This window comes from Suricata suricatta, chromosome 2 (assembly GCF_006229205.1).
Source record: "Suricata suricatta isolate VVHF042 chromosome 2, meerkat_22Aug2017_6uvM2_HiC, whole genome shotgun sequence".
Lineage (NCBI taxonomy): Eukaryota > Metazoa > Chordata > Mammalia > Carnivora > Herpestidae > Suricata > Suricata suricatta.
In genome coordinates, this window is record NC_043701.1 from 146,305,100 (window position 1) to 146,322,886 (window position 17,787).

The following is a 17,787-nucleotide window of genomic DNA, read 5'->3' on the forward strand; positions in this document are numbered from 1 at the left end:
CTCTGCCTCCCGCTGTAGACACCGTGGCCTTCTGCAGAAGGCCTGTGCAGTGGGCCAGAGAAAGGTGAGTTTCCATCTCTGCCACACTGGGAGCAGCCTGGAGAGGAGGTCTGAGTGTCCAGCTCCTTTGCCTCAAGGCTGGGCTAACCCTGAGGTGTAATTAAGTTCCAGAGCTCCCCACCAGATCCAGGATCTGGGATGCTTGGCTTCCTGGCCTCCTGACCAGCTTTACCCCTTCCTTACCTGTTTCTCCTGGGAGCACTTCCTCATCCCGCCCAGTTGCCTGCCCAGGCACACCGGGCTCAGGACCCCGACTTAAGCCAGATGCTTTGGGTTTCTTTTTTCCTCCCAAGTCCCTTCTCAGAGGTTACCTGATGGCATCTTAATCTCCTCCAAATAAGACTCAGGGCCATGTCATCCTCTCAGGTCCCAGCCACAGGACAGGATATACACCTGTCCCAACCTGACCTAGATTCTTCTTCAGAAATGCTGGTCAATCAGCTTCAGTCACTAGAGTCATAAGGTGGTGTTAGCTCCGGGATGAGGGAACCATTCAGAGGAAGCTATTTGGGGATGGGGCTGGTGACAGGAAGCAGGGCGGCAGTTCTGCAAACATGCACAGGGAGAAGCAAATATTCTAGTTCCCCGGGAGCCCCTGGACCTCAGGAGACACCCCGACTGCTTCCCACTGAATCTCTTGCTCAAACCACCCCAAGAAAGAGACCTCCACCCAGGCGACCACAGACATTCCTTTAAACATCTCGGACATCTTTCAATGACTCAGTGTCCCTTCTGAAGCTAAGGACTGAGGAAGCTCTGGGAGGCCACTGTGCCTGCCTGGGGCCCTGTCCTGCCTGGATGAGCCCAGGGTGCCACCAGTGGGGCAAAGTGAGTGGGCTGGAAGGCATAGGAGTAGCTGGTTTCCAGAGCTCAGGAGAGAGACAAGAAGGTGTGAAGAGGCCTGGGGTGGGGGTGGGGGTGGGGCTCTGCTCCCAAAGGAGGCTGTGTTCCTAGCAGCCCCCAAGATGTCTTATGTACAGATGGGGATCCTTCCATAGGTCAGAATGGGTGACATTCAGTTTTTCAAGATACCACTGTACCTTTAATTTATTAGCATCCCATAAAACCACATAACATACACAATCTACAGTATAGAAAGTATAATTTACAAAAATATAAAAATCTTGGTTATTTTTTAGTATTCCAACATATTATCGTATGTGTTATTTCAATAAACATGTTTAAACAATGCACACTTCACCAGCACGATTACTTCCGTGGAGAACGGTGTCCACTCCCTCCTCTTTGTTTTAAAATAAAATATATATTAAGAAAAAGAGACCAACATTGGTTATATGTGCACAGGGCTTGTGTGATAGCTTCTGCAGTGGAGATCAAAAGTTTATACCATTATTTAGGCCCAGTTTCCAGTATCAACATGTGGCCCAGAGTGTTGTAAATGGATTGTTTAAACAGACACTCTTTCTGGTGAAGAGAGCAGATGCCTTCAGGTTTGTAGTCTTCTCCCAAGGTTTTGAGATGACGGTCACCAAAGCCAACATGGTGGACACATTTAGCTTTCAGGTCTTCAGAACAGGGGATGGGCGACGGGCAGCCTTCAGGCCAATTCCCAGATTCCTCCAGGGGATTCGAAATGGCATGTATGGGGCTAAGTCATCAGCAGTGAGAGACCCCAAAATGTGCCTCAGGGGATTGATCTTTCTGGGATGCAGCCAGGGTGCCTCTGAGCTCTGCCCCCCATATACAGCTGCACCCCTCATCAAGCCTTCACCCCAGAAAGCCCTGAGGATGCTACCCTGCTGGGTGGGGGGTGGGGCAGAGATTTCCTTCCACCTGGAGTTGCTGGTCTTACCGGCAAGCACAGGTCTCCACAGACATGTTGGGGTACACCTTCAGAACCATGTTCCGGTTCTCGTCCAGGAAGAGGACCCCAAGAGAGTTCATCTTGTCAGGAACACAGCAAGGCTCTGGGATGCCTGGGACAATGCCCACAGCCCTGACGATGCTCTGGATGGTGGCGTGGTTGGATGGGCGGACCATCTGCAAGGCAGGAAAGGGCACGGTTACCTAGGCACTCTGCCCTCACCCACCCACTGTGCCACCTGGGCGTCCTTGGCCGAAGCCACAGGAAAGCTGTGTCGATCTAGGAGAAAGGTTGACTTTCCGGGGCTGGGCACACATTTCCTCTGAGGGTAGCCACAGACCGAGTCCTAGGAAGATGTGCGAGAGCCTCAGGCCTGCCTGCCCCTTGGGTCTCCCAGAGGGAAGACACATCCCTTCATGGCACTGGCCACTTGGGGGCACCTGCGGATCGCTCATCCCCAAGAGCTCCTGGAACTGGGCAGGAGTTCTCCAGAGGGCGATGCCCAGCTGTCCTGCCTGGGCCACAGCTGCCCAGATTTCACAGTCCGAGGAGTTCAGACATGCTTTCGGTGGGAGCATGTTCTCAGCACTGGAGGGAAGGCCTTCAGGCGTGTGTGCGCCAGCACCATGAGGCTGGAAACGGACATTTCCCAGAAGGGTGTGACTGAAGGGGATGGGGGTCAGAGGCTGCTTCACCTCACCACCCCATCTTGCCATATATCAGTCGTATGGGGTGGGACTACCTTAATGCTACTAGCGAGGAAGCAGAAGCTTGGTGTTTGCCTAACCTGATCAAGACCCCTCAGTTAGGAAGCAGCCAGGAGTCAAAGAATATTAGAGGAGCATCCCGAGGTTTCCTTCCCTCCCCAGGCGGACTCACACACCCTGAAGAGCCTGGGTCCCAGCCACAAACACAGAGAACGCTGTTCTCAGGCACCTCCAACGCGAGAAACAAAACCAAGCCATCGGAGTTTCAGCTCACTGTGGGCCAAAGGAATGTGTTGATGAGAAGGGTCCCTTGCATGGGGTGTGGGGGTACAGGGAGGGCCATTTGATTTGTGGGTTCAGGCTGCTGCCAGGGGGAAGGCGGCAGGCAGTCAGCCAGATTGACACGTAAGTGGGTCAGCCAGCTGAAGCCTGCTGACTGCTAATCCTGCCTCTGCCCAGGCCTGTGCTGGGCTCTTCCCGCCAATACCTGGCTCTCTGCTGGGCACCTCCCTTCCTCTCTCCTGCACATGCATGGCTTTAAGGAAAAGCCCCTCAATTCCCCAAATAGGTTCATGCTGCCCTGTGTCTGCAGCTGGGATTTCCCAGCTGACTGATTGATTTATATTCAAATTGGATTTATGCACTGACTTCCTTTCTGGAAGGGGAAGGAATGACCTGGAACTCAGCAGAGGAGCTAAGCTGGAGGAAAGTGTGCACTCTCTGGGGTGACATCGGCTGGCAACCAGCCCACCACAGCTCTGGCTGTGGGGAGCCGGGTGGACCAAGCCACAACCCAGACTGGGGGAAAGGTGAGATTCTGGAACCCCAGGGCTGGCAGAATGGCTAAAACAGCCTCATGTGCGTTTCTTGCAGACTTGTCCCCAGTGAAAGCTAGTTGCTCCGTGGGTCCCTGCCCTGAGTGGGAGGCAAGGAGCAGGCAGTCCACACAGGAAGCCACTGAGGCCAACTCTGTTGGTCACAGATGCCAGCACCCTGACTTCTGTGCCAGGCATAGAAATGAGAATCTTGGTGAGGCAGGGGCTTCCGAGGCCTGTCCTGTCTCCAGGGGAACAGCACGTACTCAATTCTTGTAAGGCAGTTGCTATGTGGAAACACATACCTAAGGAGATGGGTTCTCCTTTTCAAAAGAAGAAATGTTCTGATGTAAACTTCAAACTCAGGGGTGCCTGAGTGGCTCAGTCAGTTAAGCTTCCAACTTCAGCTCAGGTCACGATCTCACCGTTCCTGAGTTGGAGCCCTGAGTAGGGCTCTGTGCTGCCAGCTCAGAGCCTGGAACCTGTTTTGGATTCTGTCTCCCTCTCTCTCTCTGCTCCTCTTCCTCTAGCATGCTGTCTTTCTCTCTTTCTCAAAAATAAATGAACATTAAATTAAAAAAAATGCAAACTCAACTAAGTAGGCACTTTCAAAGGCACAGCCAGACCACGTCCATCTGTGGGCTGTTCACCTGACTGGCTGAGCTCTGGGACCTCTGTCTACCTGTTCCCTACCTGGAATAGTTGGGAGGTGTTCCAATCCCCATTTTACAGATAGGAAGCAGGTCACAGGGCAGAGGGGCTCGCTGGCAGGGCCGGTGCCAAGAGTCACGGCCAGACACGGGGCCGGACGCAGCGGTGTTACTGAGACGCAGCCTACCTTGGGCATGGGGAACTCGCACACGCCGGCGCAGTAGTAGGCATCAAAGGATTTGGGCAAGATGATCCATTCATTCCACCCTATGTCTGCAAAGTCCACCTTCAGATACCTGCGGGAGCACACCCTCGGCTCAGCCCACTGCTTCCTCCGCGCTTTCTGCATCGTCTGCTCGTCGAAGTCCAGCACCCTCGAGGAGGCCATGAACACATCCGGGCCCTTCTTCCTGCGGTCCTTGCGTCCTGGCCGCGGCTTCAGTGCCTGGAAGGGGCCTGGCCACAGTTCGTGCTTGTGGTAGTGCTGGGCGTGGGAGGCGTGCCCCGGCCTCTCATCCAGCCCTGGCAGCTCGTTGTCCTGGAGGGGTCCGGTGGCCTGTGTGGCCCGGCGCACGCGGGGGTCCGCCGAGCTGTTGGGGGCGGCGCCGGGCTCTGGGTCCCCAGCCTGGAAGGGGTCATATCTCTGCAGTGTCACTGCCACGCTGTTGGGCTCCAAGATGGCCAGATCATCAGCGTAGATGAGGATGTAGGGCGCGTGGGGGCTGGGCCTGGACACCCCTGGGGCCTTCTCCCTGGGATCCAGCTGGGCAGAGAGGATCAGCTCACCATCTTGGCGGGCTGCCTTAACTATGGGGGAGATGTCCTTGGCCTGCCACAGGGCCCGTGGTGGGGGCGCCAGGGCCATGGCCCCGCGGAGCAGCCCCTGCGTGGCCGTGTTCTGCGAGAGGCTGCGGAAGAGCAGGTGCTGACGAGACGGCAGGCCCAGGGGCCGCAGGCGGCAGGACACATTCTTGGCCTGCTGCTTGCACGGGGCCTCTTGTGCCCGGGGCCACCGAGGTTCTGAGTAGAAGTGGAATGTGGCCATGAGGATCATTTCTGAATCCTGCATAGAAGTCAGGTTGAAGAAATACACAGCCTTCTGGTCGACCACTTCTGTGAGGGAAGGACAGACCACAGCAGGTTAGGTTCTTTCTAAGATAGGTCCCAGTGCTCACTGGGTCTCCCTCCCAGGGCCAGGATGGAGGAGGAATGCCCACTGAGGGAGCACCTCCTGGCCAGCCAGGCTTTCCCCATCTCATGTAAACCTCACAGTAAACTGAAAAGGGTACCCTTACTTACTCAATGAACAGACGAAGAATTGAGGTCAGAGTGATTGAGGACTGTCAATATCCCATTACTCAAAGGAAAAGGTGGCAGACAGGATAGGGGCTCAGGCCTTCGGGGCCCTAAAGTACATGCCTCCTCACCCTGCACTCCAGCACCACTCAATGAACAAATGAACAAATGTCACTGACATCTCGTGCAGGACGTAAGGTGGAATCAGTTGTCTGGGACGAGTTGGGCTGGATCCAAGCCCGGCTGACGGTTGCCCTCCTGTATCTGCCCAGGCCGCCTGCCTCTATTTCACAGATATAAACTGCAGCCATTCTTCCAAACGAGGTGAACGAAATAGAGCACTTCTTACTTTCCTTTCCTTGCATTTCTGAGTGCTTTCTGAGGAGAACTGGGCTCAAGGGTACGGTTGTTTGGGCGTCTTCTATTTGTTTTGCCCAAGGCTTTTACAAAGAAAGGGCAATATCAGAATTGCAAAAATCACTGAACAGAATCCCCAAAGACAAGGTTGCTCTCCAGAGGCCCAGATCCTGATAAGGACTGGGATTCCTCAAACGTTGCATTTGCAGCTTGAGAATGTTCTGGCCCCTGCACCCCTGAGGCTGTCAGGCACCTCTTCCTTCTCACTTGGTTCTACTAGGTGTACCCTAGGGCAACGGGACAGAACATCCTCATTGGTGGCTCCAGGAAGCTATCCCAAGCATGAGTCCTCTGAAGGGCCACGTCCTCTGGAAGGTTCGGGTAGGAGGGGGGTGTCGTTCCCAAGGCCTCCCTGTGATACTGCAGGCTGGCGGGACACCAGAGCTGCCGGGTTGGCTGCCTCCCTGCAACTGCTCTACTTCCTGATGTTGGATTCCTGTCTGCTTGTTAAGACTTCTGGGTAAAGTTTCTGGAAGGACAGAGCTCCCAAGCATGGGAGTGTGTCTGTGTGCAAGGACACTGGGCCCAAAGGGCATGTGTCAGGTCCTTAGCTTCTCTAACACCTGCACCCACAGGATCAGCTTGGATTTTTTTTAATCCAAATCTTCAGTCTAAGGTTATTCCCTTCTACTAGGAAGAAGGTATAAGTTGATTGGGAATTGTCACACACTCTTAAGGGACGATGAGAGAAAGAGGAAGAAAGGGGAAAGCATATCCATGGAGGGCCTGACAGATGTCAATTAAGATTTAGATGACACTCTAAAGGCCCTGCCTTATCAGTCCCTCAGAGCAAACCTACAGAAGAGCGGCAGCCTTTCAACATGCTCCACACATAAGGAGCTGTGCAGGGGTCCTTGATGGCCATTTAAACTCGGCTTCTCCAGACACTGCAGCTGTGAGTGTTAGGGGCTCAAGTTCTGCATTTCCCCGACTTCCTGATCTCTGCTTTCCTCCCCTGCAGATGCTGATGCAGAGGGTGCGGGAAAGCGGGGCCAAGGAATCTTTGCTATAACCCGCATCCCCGGGGATTCTAACCATCGGGCAAGTTTGTGACTCTAGGATTGATGTGTGGGTGGGGAGCAAGCTCACCAACAATGCAGCTCCCCCTGCCCCCCAGCCTTGAAAGGGCCACAGGAACCAGGCCCCCAGGCTGCGTCAGGACCACCCCAAGCTCATCTGCCTCAGACAGACAGCGGGATCTCTATCTCACATAATTCTCTGCGTGATTAAATAAAGAGCATATGCAGCATGGCAGGCACGAAGGAGGAGCCCCTAAATATGGTCCCCTCCCACTTCCATCTAAACAGCAAGGCTGGCAGAGCAAATCAGCTCCTCCTACACCAACTCAGCATCCCCTCAATGATCCAAATTATCTGAGTTGTAACCCAGCTCACAAGGCAGAGAAAGCATTTTTCTTTTATCCAATTTGAATCTTGTTCTGCCACAGATTTTTTTGCTAGAAAACACTGAAGAGGTTCAAGGACAGACATTTCGGACTCTTTCCAAGGAGTCTGTCCGTCACAGCAGAAAGTGAGCATCTCTGGCCTAGGAATGTACAACCTTTGGGGAGGAAGAACATAGCAGACTTCGAGAACAGAGATTGGCCTCCCCCAGAGAACAGCACCTCAGCCTCCCTCCCAGAGGTGAGCTAAAGGACTGCAGGGTCTATGAAGAAGGTCTACTCTGACCACTGCGGCAGGGCCAGTTGGCCTGTGACAGGTGTGGCTCATGGAAGGTGCTGGGAGGCCTGTCCCCAAGGAGCAAGAAGTGCCTCAGAGGAGGGTTGGTATTTCTGCCCAGGATGCAGGAGAGGGACAGCAAATGCTGCCCCTCTCGTAGGGCCCAGAACCACAGAGAGTGGGAGGGACCTTTGAGGTCACACAGCCTGACCAATCCCACTCAGGACAGGAGTTGTTCCTCCATTTGGCTTGAGCACCTTTGGCCACTGGGAGCCTGTCCCTCATGAGGCAGCCTGCTGCCTGAAGACCTGCTCTGCTGGGAACCGTGGGGTGGGGACAGGGTGCCTGTGAAGGGCTGCAGGCTGGCTCTGGTCTCCGTGCCTGGGTGCATGTAGTGTGGCGGGCTCTGGGCTGTGGCTCAGAGAAGGGGAACCTATGTGACGCCTCCCAGCTTGGATGAGCCCGGGCCTCAAGGGCGAACCCCCCAAGAGAACTTCCTGTTTCTGTGACCCTCGTTGGTGCCATATCTCATGGTCAGAAAGGAAAGTTCCTCCCTTCCCCCTCCCTTCCTCTTTCCTGCCTCTCTTTTTTTTTTAATGTCCTTCTTTTCCTTTCTCTTTCTTCCTTCCCTTCCTGTCTCCCTCCCTTTCTCAGTAAACATTTGGGAAACTCCTACTCTGGGTTGGCGGGGTCCTGGAAAAGGTGGTCAGAAGGTCTAAGCCTAGGGATGAGATAGGCCACTGTGATGATGCCATCTGTTGCCCTGTCACAGCTTTTCAGAGTACTGTCCAGGGGAGGCCCCAGGCATTCACTCACAGGTCACTGTCCTGCTCAGAGCCCTGCATTGCCCCTAAAGAAACACTGAACCCCTTGTAGAGGCCCTGCTTGACCTGGCCTGCGTCCCTACCCACCCCCATCTCTGCCCCAGTCATGCTGGCTTCTGACCCTTCCAACATGAAGCTTCCCCTCTCCGGGCTTTGCCTCAACTGTGGCTTTGGCTATCACGGCTCCTGCATCAGGCACCGCCCCCTCTCCCCTTTTGGTCTCCGCTCAAACTTCTGATCAGAAGTACATGCTGAACGACAAGGGGAGAGTGGGGTCTTTGCTAGATCTGTCTGCTTATGCTAACAAATGGTGATTCCTTGCCTGTTGCCCTGGGGTTCAGCAAACACATCCTGAAAGAAGTCCAGAAAACCTCATTCTCTGGGAAGACAGATCTGATGCAGCAGGATCTTTGTCCAGTTACTTCTGCTTGAGCCTCAGTTTTTTCATCTTTGAAATAAGAATAATCATGTTTACCAGTTACGGAGGTCCCAGCTCCAAGCATGTATGTCTCTTTGATTCCACATTTTCACAAAGAGGAAAGCAGATGGGTCACTCTCTCTCTGGAAGATGATGGAGCTTCAGAAAGGGTATGTCACTTGCCTAAAGTCACACAGCTGGTAAGGGGCAGAGCCGGGGCACGCACCTGAGGCTGTCTGACCCCAAGGCCATGCCTCGCTGTGCACTCTAGATAGAATGGTGATCTACCTAACAGCAAATGTAACAAACACCATGTGCTGTGAACTGCAAAATGTTTTGCAAACACAAGTCATTACTTGGGTGTTTTGGAGTTCTGCCTCTCTGAGAAAGAAAAGGCTGACTTTATTTAGACAAGCCAACCTCTCCTTGGAGTTTCTGAAATCTCAGAACCCTAACTGGGTGCACTTTGTGGGTGCTCAGCCTCCTTCCTGAGGGTACTGGGGATGGGACTGGAGTGGGGGGAAGAGGTGGTTCTAGCCCAAGGGTTCCCCCAGGCACCCTGCTGCCCAACCTCCAGGACAAGAGGAACTTCAGACTGCTCTGCCCTATAAGAAGAGAAGCCAAGCCACATGGAGATCTGTCCCTTCATCCACTGTCCTGGAAATAGCCATTGGGGAAACCAGAGTGAGAACGTGGGGCCGAAGCACCAATGGAAGCTGGGGAAGGGAGCCATGGGCCAGCTAGAGGCATGGCACAGAGGGAAAAGAAGGAACATGTAGCAAGCATCTCTTTTCGGGCAGGCTCAGAGGAAATCCTGCTTGCCTCACTTACTGGCTGTGGAGTCTTAGGCAAAACATGGAGCCTCTCTGTGCCTCAGCTTCAACACCTGTAAGTTGGGCAGAGTATTTGTAGGCAATTCCCAAAGTTGTAAGATCCTCTCTGTAGAGCACATGGCATGGTGCCTGCCCCCCACACGCTCAGAACATACTGGCCATGCTGTGTCACCAACTACTGCTATGCTCAGAGCACCATGTCCTTGTTCCACCCCCCTACCCCCCCACACCGTCCTCCTGTCCACACCTCTAGAAGCAGCCAGAGAGGCTCACAGCCTCTCTCCTCCTGTGTCTAACCAACTGCAGTTCCTACTGGCTTTGTGTCCTGTTTCTCCACATCCATCCTGAACTCTGCAGCCCTCCACCTCTGTCCTTACCAGTGGCCCCTCCTCAACTGCTTCTGTTGCTCCCAGATCGCTGTCATCCCTTGTGTCACGCTCATTGCTTTGCAAGGAAATCATCTATTATAGATGAAGAGTCAATATTGTTATGACACAAAAAAGCTTCTACAAGGCAGTAAGCAAAAGTCAAGAACCCCACCAAGGAGGAAGCTATTTCCATTGGAAAAATTATAAATGGCCAATAGGCATGAAAAACAATTCGGGATGACCAGTAATGGGAAAACAGTAACTTCAAATGAGGATATAGCATCTTTTACCTGCATGTTAAAGATATGATCCTATTAAGGTAAAAACTGTGTGTGTGTGTGTGTGTGTGTATTATAATATATATATTTTATATATATTCCACTAAAATATTAACTCTGGTTTGTGATTAGGAATAAATTCTTTTCTTTACTGTGATTTTTCTATGATTTCCAGGTAAGTACAAATTTATTTCATGCTCTCTCTCTCTCTTCTCCCCTGACGTGCATCTCTCCTTCCCTCTTCCCCCCTCTTCCCTTGTCTTCCCTGACCCCTCCTCACTGGCCCTCTCCCTGCTGGGTCAGTGTGGTCAGGTCTCTTGGCCCCCAAAACATGCCCACAGCCCCTTCTCACTGCACAGCCCTGACTTCGCCCTGACCCACCAGCTGCTGTATTTTTCTGGGCAGGACCAAGAGTGTCTGCATCTTTGTATCCTCTGAACTTACAGCATCTGCCACTTAATGAAGTGCTTAGGAGAACTGAAATGAATGTGACTTTTGACATTGTTGGTGGATAGGTATGTATTATTCCTCTCATTTAAAGATGAAGAATCAAGCTCGGAGAGGTTAGGTAACTTGCCCAATTTCACACAGGTCAGTGGAAAAGCTCAGATTTAAACACAAGTTGTTTGGGGCGGTGGAGGTGGGGAACAGCTAACCTTGACCCTTAGCATCAGGCTCAGAAACACTCTCCACTGCTGTAAACTTAATAGGGAACAAAACACACTTCGGGGAGCCACGGACGGGAGGGAGGAAGGGGTGGCTGAAGTAATAATATAGCATCTAATAAATTACTGACCACATGCCAGGCACTGTCTTAAGCACTTGGCATACCTGAGTTCATTTTTAAAAACCCTATAAGGAAGGGAGCATTACTAGCCCCATTTTAGAAATGAAAAACAAAACCCGAATTGTGGATAAGTTTAGTCCCTTACCCTGGTCACAGACTCAGGATTTAGACCTTATCAGTCTGGCTCAGCCCACACTCAGAACCTGAGCTGTGTGGCCTCGGGGCAAACAAGGGACGTGGTTCCATTGCAACGAGGAATATGCCTGGAGGGACTAGACCACTGGGGTTGCAGAGGCCACTGTCAGGCCACTGGAACTGGTATGTTCCAGGGCTGGAGCTAAAGCTCCCATATTTGTGCCCCACCCAAAGATGAGGGCCCCTGCCCAGGCTCACAGCTGGATGGCTGGGTCACAAAGCAGCCATCTCTGAGGGCTGGCGAGGGGCTGGGTGTGAATCGAGGGAGGGGGATGAGAAACCAAACTGCTAGGTCAGGCACACACCCATCTCGTCCCACAGAATCTTCAGCTCCCCAACTGTGTGCCCGGAGAGGTAAGGCTGGTGGAGCTGGCGGGGGCTGGTATATTCATGGCTGTCACATGGTTCCGAATAAGCGTGCTGGATTTGTCAGACAGTCGCACACTGGTCCAGAATAATTCTGATCTCCCAGAGAGTTGTCTGTCTCCCAACTCCTGGGTTTAGATCTGCTGAAGTTGGGAAGAGGGTGCTAGCAGTGGGGATAGCAGATGGGAGGTGCCACTGTGAACAGCCCCCTACCTCAGCCTCAGTTTCCTTATCTGTAAAATGGGAGGGCTGGATTTGAAGTACTATCTCCAGGTCCTGCTCTGTGCTAACATCCAATGCTTCACTGTTACTTCTACTGCCCCCTTTCTGTGAAAGAGGAAAGACAAGACCATGTACTGCCCGAGCTGCCGCAGTGGGTGTGCTCAGGGGACCCCCTCACCCCTGTTGCAGCAGTGACCTTGCTGGCCTTGCTCTCCTCACCTACAAGGCTTTGAGGACTGAGTCATTGGATGCAAGGTCAAGTCTTCACCTACATGAACACAAATGCTTTGTATTCCCATGAAAAGAACGCGCGCCAATCCCTCATCTGGCCTGTGCTGGGTTCTGGGCAACCCCATGGGAAAGATACTGGCATGACCTGCCCATTTTGTAGATGAGTACACTAAAGCCCACAGAGCTTTAGTGATTCGCCCGAGGTTATGTTTATGCTGGCTAATTCTTAAGTGGCTTAATTTAATAATGATGTTCCAGAAATGGACTCCATGTGATGAATACAAAGTGCGGGGGAGGATGGAGTTAGATCCCATTGGCATGAGCCCAGCAACACTGACCAAGCGGTCTGCTTAGTGGAGGATGAGGGGACAGGGCTCTCTTTGGCAGGTACTCCCCAGTACACAGTTACACACAAGGCTGAGCTTCCCAGGTCTGCTTTGAACCCACAGGTGTTACCTTGAGTCACATAACCAGCAATCAACAGGTGGCCGACCTGATCCAGACTGTCTGGCCCCAGTGCTGGGCTTCCTCCCCTCCACCTCAGGAGGGGACCCTAGAGACCAACAGTCTTTCTCCTGATAAATGGTCTTCTCCTCGACAAGGGTTGCAGGTACCCTTACCCACGTTTTCTGGAATGGCATTCTGTGACCATGAGTGGTCTCCATGACAACCAGGGTTTTCCCGCCACCCCTGTCCCGGGGCTGCACCCCCTCTCAGCTTGCCCAGGGCCTGGAGTGGTAGCCCATCCCACGATGGCAGACAGCTGAGGCCAAAGCCCGGAAACGCTCACAGCGCAGGGCAGGGAGGGCTCTGTAAGTGGCCTCTGTCCAGCTCCATCCAAGGCAGGAGGAGAGGAGAAAGGATCTGCCCACATGGGGCAAGGGTGGGAGGGCAGTAGGATGCCCCCGCTGCCCAAGCTTCTAGACCCTTCCTCAAAGCCCTGTGGTCTGAACATTTTATGTTAGGCTGCATTTCATGCAGGCTTCAGTTGTGTGTACCCAAGACAAGGCACCTAAGGCCCTGATTCTCAGTGTACTCTGTTTGCCCAGCCACCGGAGCCACCATGTGCCCCAGCTAGAGCTTCACGTCCTCTGCCTGAGCCCAGTGTCTGACAGTATCAGGACTGCCTTATGCCCACCTGACCAGACCCACTCAGTGTCAAAAGCCTTCTCATCTGTCAAAAGCCAACTCGACTCACCCCTATGACATGGATCCAACCCTCCATGAGCTTCCCCAGCCCATCCTATGCTTAAAGCTCTGTGTATGGGATGGCCTATGTCTATACAAGTGTTACACCCTCCCAGCCTTAGCGGCACCCTAAAGGCAGAAGCTCTGTGTCACTGCCACTGTAGTGCCTCCATTGGAGACTCAGGGCCTGGCATAGAGTGCCTGCTGAATAGTGAATGAATGAATGAATGAGTCTAATACTAGAAGGAAGAGGCAAAGCGGGTGCAGTGGCAGGGCAGCATGAATAAGTGAGGAAGGAGGAGTATAAGAAGAGGGGGTGTCTGGGGCCCCCTCTACTTACCCAGCCGGGCCCGGAAGCTGCGAACCGTGTTGCCGCCTCCTGGCCTCGCGCCCCTCCGACTGTATTTCTCATAAAGCCGGAGCATGTGGACAGCGACCATGTCTTGGGCGCCCGGGCCCAGAGTGGTGGCCGCGTCCCCCAGGAACCGCCAGGGGTCTTTGATCCCAGCCAGGCCATCCGAGGCTACAGGAGAGGCGAGCAGGGCGGGGGCCCGGTGGCTGCCGCCTGCATCCCGGAGCAGCAGCAGCAGCAGAGGCAGCAGCGGCAGCAGTTGGGGCAGCCGTCCCGGGCTTGTCCCAGCAGGGCCACGGGCCATGGTGGGTGGCGGTGGCGAAGGAGGGTCGAAGCCGGGTAGGAGGAGAGAACTCGCGGGCGCACCGGCGACTCCGGACCGACCCTGTGGAGGGAGGACGAGCGGGGCGCTGGGTGCGGAGATCCGCGCGGGCGCTGGGTAGAGCGGCACCGGAGGCGAGCGCGCAGGTTCCGTCTGCGCCGCCCGAGCAGCGGGCCGGCGGTCACGGCCGTCCGGAGCCCCGTGGAGCCGAGGCAAACCTGAGCCGACGCGATGCCCCAGCGGACTCGCGCGGCGAAACTTTGCAGCCCACTGGGCGCCCTGCTTCGCGGGTTCGGGGGGCGGGGCGGGGCGGCCGGCAGCACCCTCTGGGGGACCGGCTTTAAGCCCGGGACCACGCGGGGCTGCCGCCGACACGGCTGTCCCTGGCCCGGCTGCGGTGTGCGTGCGCTCGTGTGTGGCTGCGTGCGCGCGCAGGGGTGTGCGCCCGAGTGTGCGCCCGGGAGTGTGGGGGGCGTGGGCGTGGGTGTGGGCGTGGGCGAGCTCGCTCCCTGCTCCCCTGCAGAGAGACGGAGACCAGGACCAGGTCGGCTCCTGTGTGTCGGCGCCACAGTCTGGCCAGGGTTGCGCGGGGGGCTGGGCGGCCTTGGGAGAGGGGCCCGCCTGCCGGGTTGCCCCTGTAATGGCATGTGATGACTATGTGGTTGCAAGATGACAGCTCCCCCATGAGGACCCGAAATGGGATGCGTGTGTGTGTGTGTGTGTGTGTGTGTGTGTGCGCGCGCCAGGTCACTTCTGAGTCAGTGTGTATCCAAAATGTAAGAGTGAGGGGAACACGTACCCTCCCTGGGCAGCCTCTGAAAAGAGACATCCTAACTCCGAAGCTCGAACCAACCCAGGGCAACTGAACCAGATCCTCATTAAAATTCAGAATTAGTCCATTAACTGACTCTGTGTTTGGTAACAATGATTCTAGTTGTTGAAGAAGTACATCAAAGGTCTTTATTAATCTTTGGACATGTAGCCATCAGGATTGTCTTGGAAAAGGATGTGGTTTCAAATTGCTTTACAAAACGTTTCCACGGCGTCAGGATAGGAGGAGAGAGAGCAGTAGCTTTTCCAAGGTTCCACAATAACGTGAGGATGTAGAGAATCTCGGTCCCACTGCCCCTCAGCTTAGCCCCGGGGTCAGAAGGTCCTGAACTTCATACTGCCTTTAGTGTGGTTTCTTGTTTATGGATAGAATTTCATAGGTTCTGTGAACTTGGATGGGGAAAATTTACATTTTTATTTTCAATAATCTGTAAGTGAAGTTTAGCGTTTCCTGATATTGCAAATGTAGGCAACCAATCACAGTGGCATTAGACAAACCTGTGACTTCCATTAATTAATAAAAAGGGAGTTATATTACTATGTTGAAAAGTTGTTTTTAAAAATATTTGGATAACTATATTTTAATGTAATTTGCTTCCTTGTATATATAAAAAAAAAACCCTTTCGAAAAAGGGTCCACAGGTTTCATCAGACTGAGAAGGTGGTCCAAGGCCCTTACAGAAAGTTTACAAATTTTTGTGAAGAAAGGAAAGGACCTCTTCAAACCCATGTTCTTCCAGAACTATCTAGGATGCTGCCTATGGTACATCAAAGGACTGCTTGCAAACTTGCGAACACCCTGTTCCCTTTACTTGGTAACTTTGGGTTCCGTGAGCCAGATTCGTTACTTTTCTTGGAGGGCTCACAATGCAATAATTGAAAAATTGCTGGAAAAAGCTTCTGTTGGTGTGTAAAACACAACCTATTTGTAATTCTTTTAAATCTTGCAGTGTCCGATTAGAGGCTATCCCATTGAAAGCCTTTGACCCTTAGGCCTGTAGCTTTTGGAAGACTATAGAGGAGCATTTTATTTATTTTGATAATTATCTCAGATCACATTCAACTTTGCGTTAATGTAGCTCCCACTTGTTCTGTGAAATAGCTTTCAAAACTGCTTGGCTGGAGGTAAGATGATCAAGTCACAGCCTTAGACTTGATGAATCTGTCCTTATAAATGATCCACACAGACTTTTATAGCTCCTTTCCCCCCACCCCCACCCCATCTTTCCTCCTTCTCCATGTGCCCCTCACTTCCCCTCTCCCCTCCTCTCCTCTTCTCCCCCAGAATGCCTCTGACCTGTACCGGCTGGGGGTAACCTCTGCTCATGGGTAGTTTTGTCTCTGCTGGAGCCATACACAATCGAGGCCTGTGAAAAGGAGGGTTAGTCTGCAGGAGGCCGGGACAAGCTGGGCTATTCGGGATTTGTGTCCATTAAAGCCTTCTTGCTCTCCTTAACTCATTCCCCCTGCATTCAAGCCAGCCCGAGGGTCAGGCTTTAGCCAGCACTAAAACCTGTAGGGTACAGATTCTCTGAATTGTTGGGAAAGAATTAAGGCATCAGCCAGGGACGGCTAATATTTCTTGCCTCATTTTATTGCTGAACAGCGGGACTGTAAAGTCTTGAACACTGGAGCACTATGGCCCCCTTTCATGTAGCCGAGATGATGGGATAAAAATGTGTTTGGTGAAGCAATTCAGATTACCACCGGGTCACATCCTCGCTGGCTCCCAGCACGGCCTGCAAACAGCATCGCTAAGACGGGAAACAATCGCTGTGCAATTTCAGCTCATGCAGAACAGTGTTCCTAGCGTGGAAATAAGGCTAATTGTGGAGCTTGCCAATGAGAAGGTTTTGTTTTTAATAGCTCAGGCTGTAGCTCAAAATAAGAGTTGAGATGGCAGACTGTGGATTCAAGTCCCGAGAGCTGTGATTTCTGACAGCTTCCTCCTAAAAGAATCAGGGTCCTGGGAGCGTCATCATACACTGGTCTTACCGGGAGCCCCAGGGTCTTGGACTTGATGACTAGGATGGGGTGGAGGACTCTCTTCAGAGAGGTGAGAAGTTGTTTGGGGGCCCTCAGTCTTCCAGCTCTCTCTGCCACATACTCTGGTTTCCTTAGGCTCAGAAAACCCTGTGGAAGAAGTGAAGAAGCTCAAATAGTTAAGACGCTCTGTGTCTGAGTAAAGGAGAAGCCAAAGGGACAGTTCTGAGAGGCGGGCTCATTTGGTTTCCTCCAGAACCCTTCCCCAAATAAACACCTGGGGAAAGTTCCCGAGCAACGGTTTCCATGATCTTGTCCAGTTAACTTGTGGGAGGGTCCGTTTTTGGCTCTCACTAGCTCTGCCACTGGGCCCATTGCCCCTTGGAACCCCAGTAACATCCCATTTACATGAGAAGGCTGACCCCTGAGCTCTGTTTCAGCTCCAACACTGTATGCATGAGGCCTCAAAGTCAACCCATCCATGGAAGTGAAAGAGCCAGTGTGACCCTGAGAGTCAACTGGGACTAGGTTTGTGTGCCTGTTTTCCCCACTACCCAGCTGTATGGCCTCCAGCAAGTTGTTTGAGCTTTCTGGGCCTCAGTTTCTTCAACTCTAAAATGAGGACAGGAGCAAGGTATTCTGAGGATCATTAGTAAGGTTTTCAGCATGAGATAGAACTAAATAGCCTTGATCCTTGTTACCACTCTTTTTCTTTCTTGTGTGTTCGAAAGAGATTGTAGCCTATGTAAAGAGGAGGCAGACTGGAAGAGATTTGGTGAGAGGTTCCGCTTAGCCTTGCTCTTTAGAGGAAATGCATTTCTTAGTGCTCGGTGCCAAGAGCATAAAGAAAGGGAAAAGAAGGAGAATGTTACCGTGATTAGGAAGTCATAGACCTCTACCGGCGGTATCTGTGGGTCCCTGTCCAGAGATTGTGGTGGGGGAGGTGACCGACAGCCCTTCTTCTAGACTTCCAAAACTCTGGGCCCTCATGGACAAAAGAGATGTAAGCGAGTCCCTTTTCCCATTTTGGGTTGGAGCTGTGAAAAAGCAGCCGGCTAGTTTGCAGGGGCGCTGGAGACAAGAATCCCAGGGCCTCCCCAGGCTGCCGGGCCCGAGTGCAGTAAATCTGTGAAGTAACA

The 17,787-nt window shown here is 52.9% G+C and overlaps 1 protein-coding gene across 1 annotated transcript; it reads right to left on the reverse strand.

The window, feature by feature from the left end:
* Positions 1 to 1,145: 1,145 nt before the first annotated feature.
* On the reverse strand, positions 1,146 to 14,205 carry GDF10 (growth differentiation factor 10). Its single transcript, XM_029915812.1, has 3 exons — positions 13,501 to 14,205; positions 4,246 to 5,171; positions 1,146 to 2,061 (listed from the first exon to the last, which is right to left on the reverse strand). The coding sequence occupies exons 1-3, from the start codon at positions 13,814 to 13,816 to the stop codon at positions 1,870 to 1,872; spliced, it is 1,434 nt and encodes a 477-aa protein (XP_029771672.1). The 5' UTR covers positions 13,817 to 14,205; the 3' UTR covers positions 1,146 to 1,869.
* Between the last annotated feature and the right edge of the window lie 3,582 nt (positions 14,206 to 17,787).

What these genes read in the sequence shown, in the direction of transcription:
- GDF10 (XM_029915812.1), bottom strand. Translation starts at nt 13,816, where the DNA reads ATGGCCCGTGGCCCTGCTGGGACAAGCCCGGGACGGCTGCCCCAACTG. An exon ending in CAGCTTCCGGGCCCGGCTGG is followed by an intron (nt 5,172 to 13,500) that starts GTAAGTAGAGGG and finishes CTTCCCTCACAG; the next exon opens with AAGTGGTCGACCAGAAGGCT. An exon ending in GCGAGTTCCCCATGCCCAAG is followed by an intron (nt 2,062 to 4,245) that starts GTAGGCTGCGTC and finishes CCTGCCTTGCAG; the next exon opens with ATGGTCCGCCCATCCAACCA.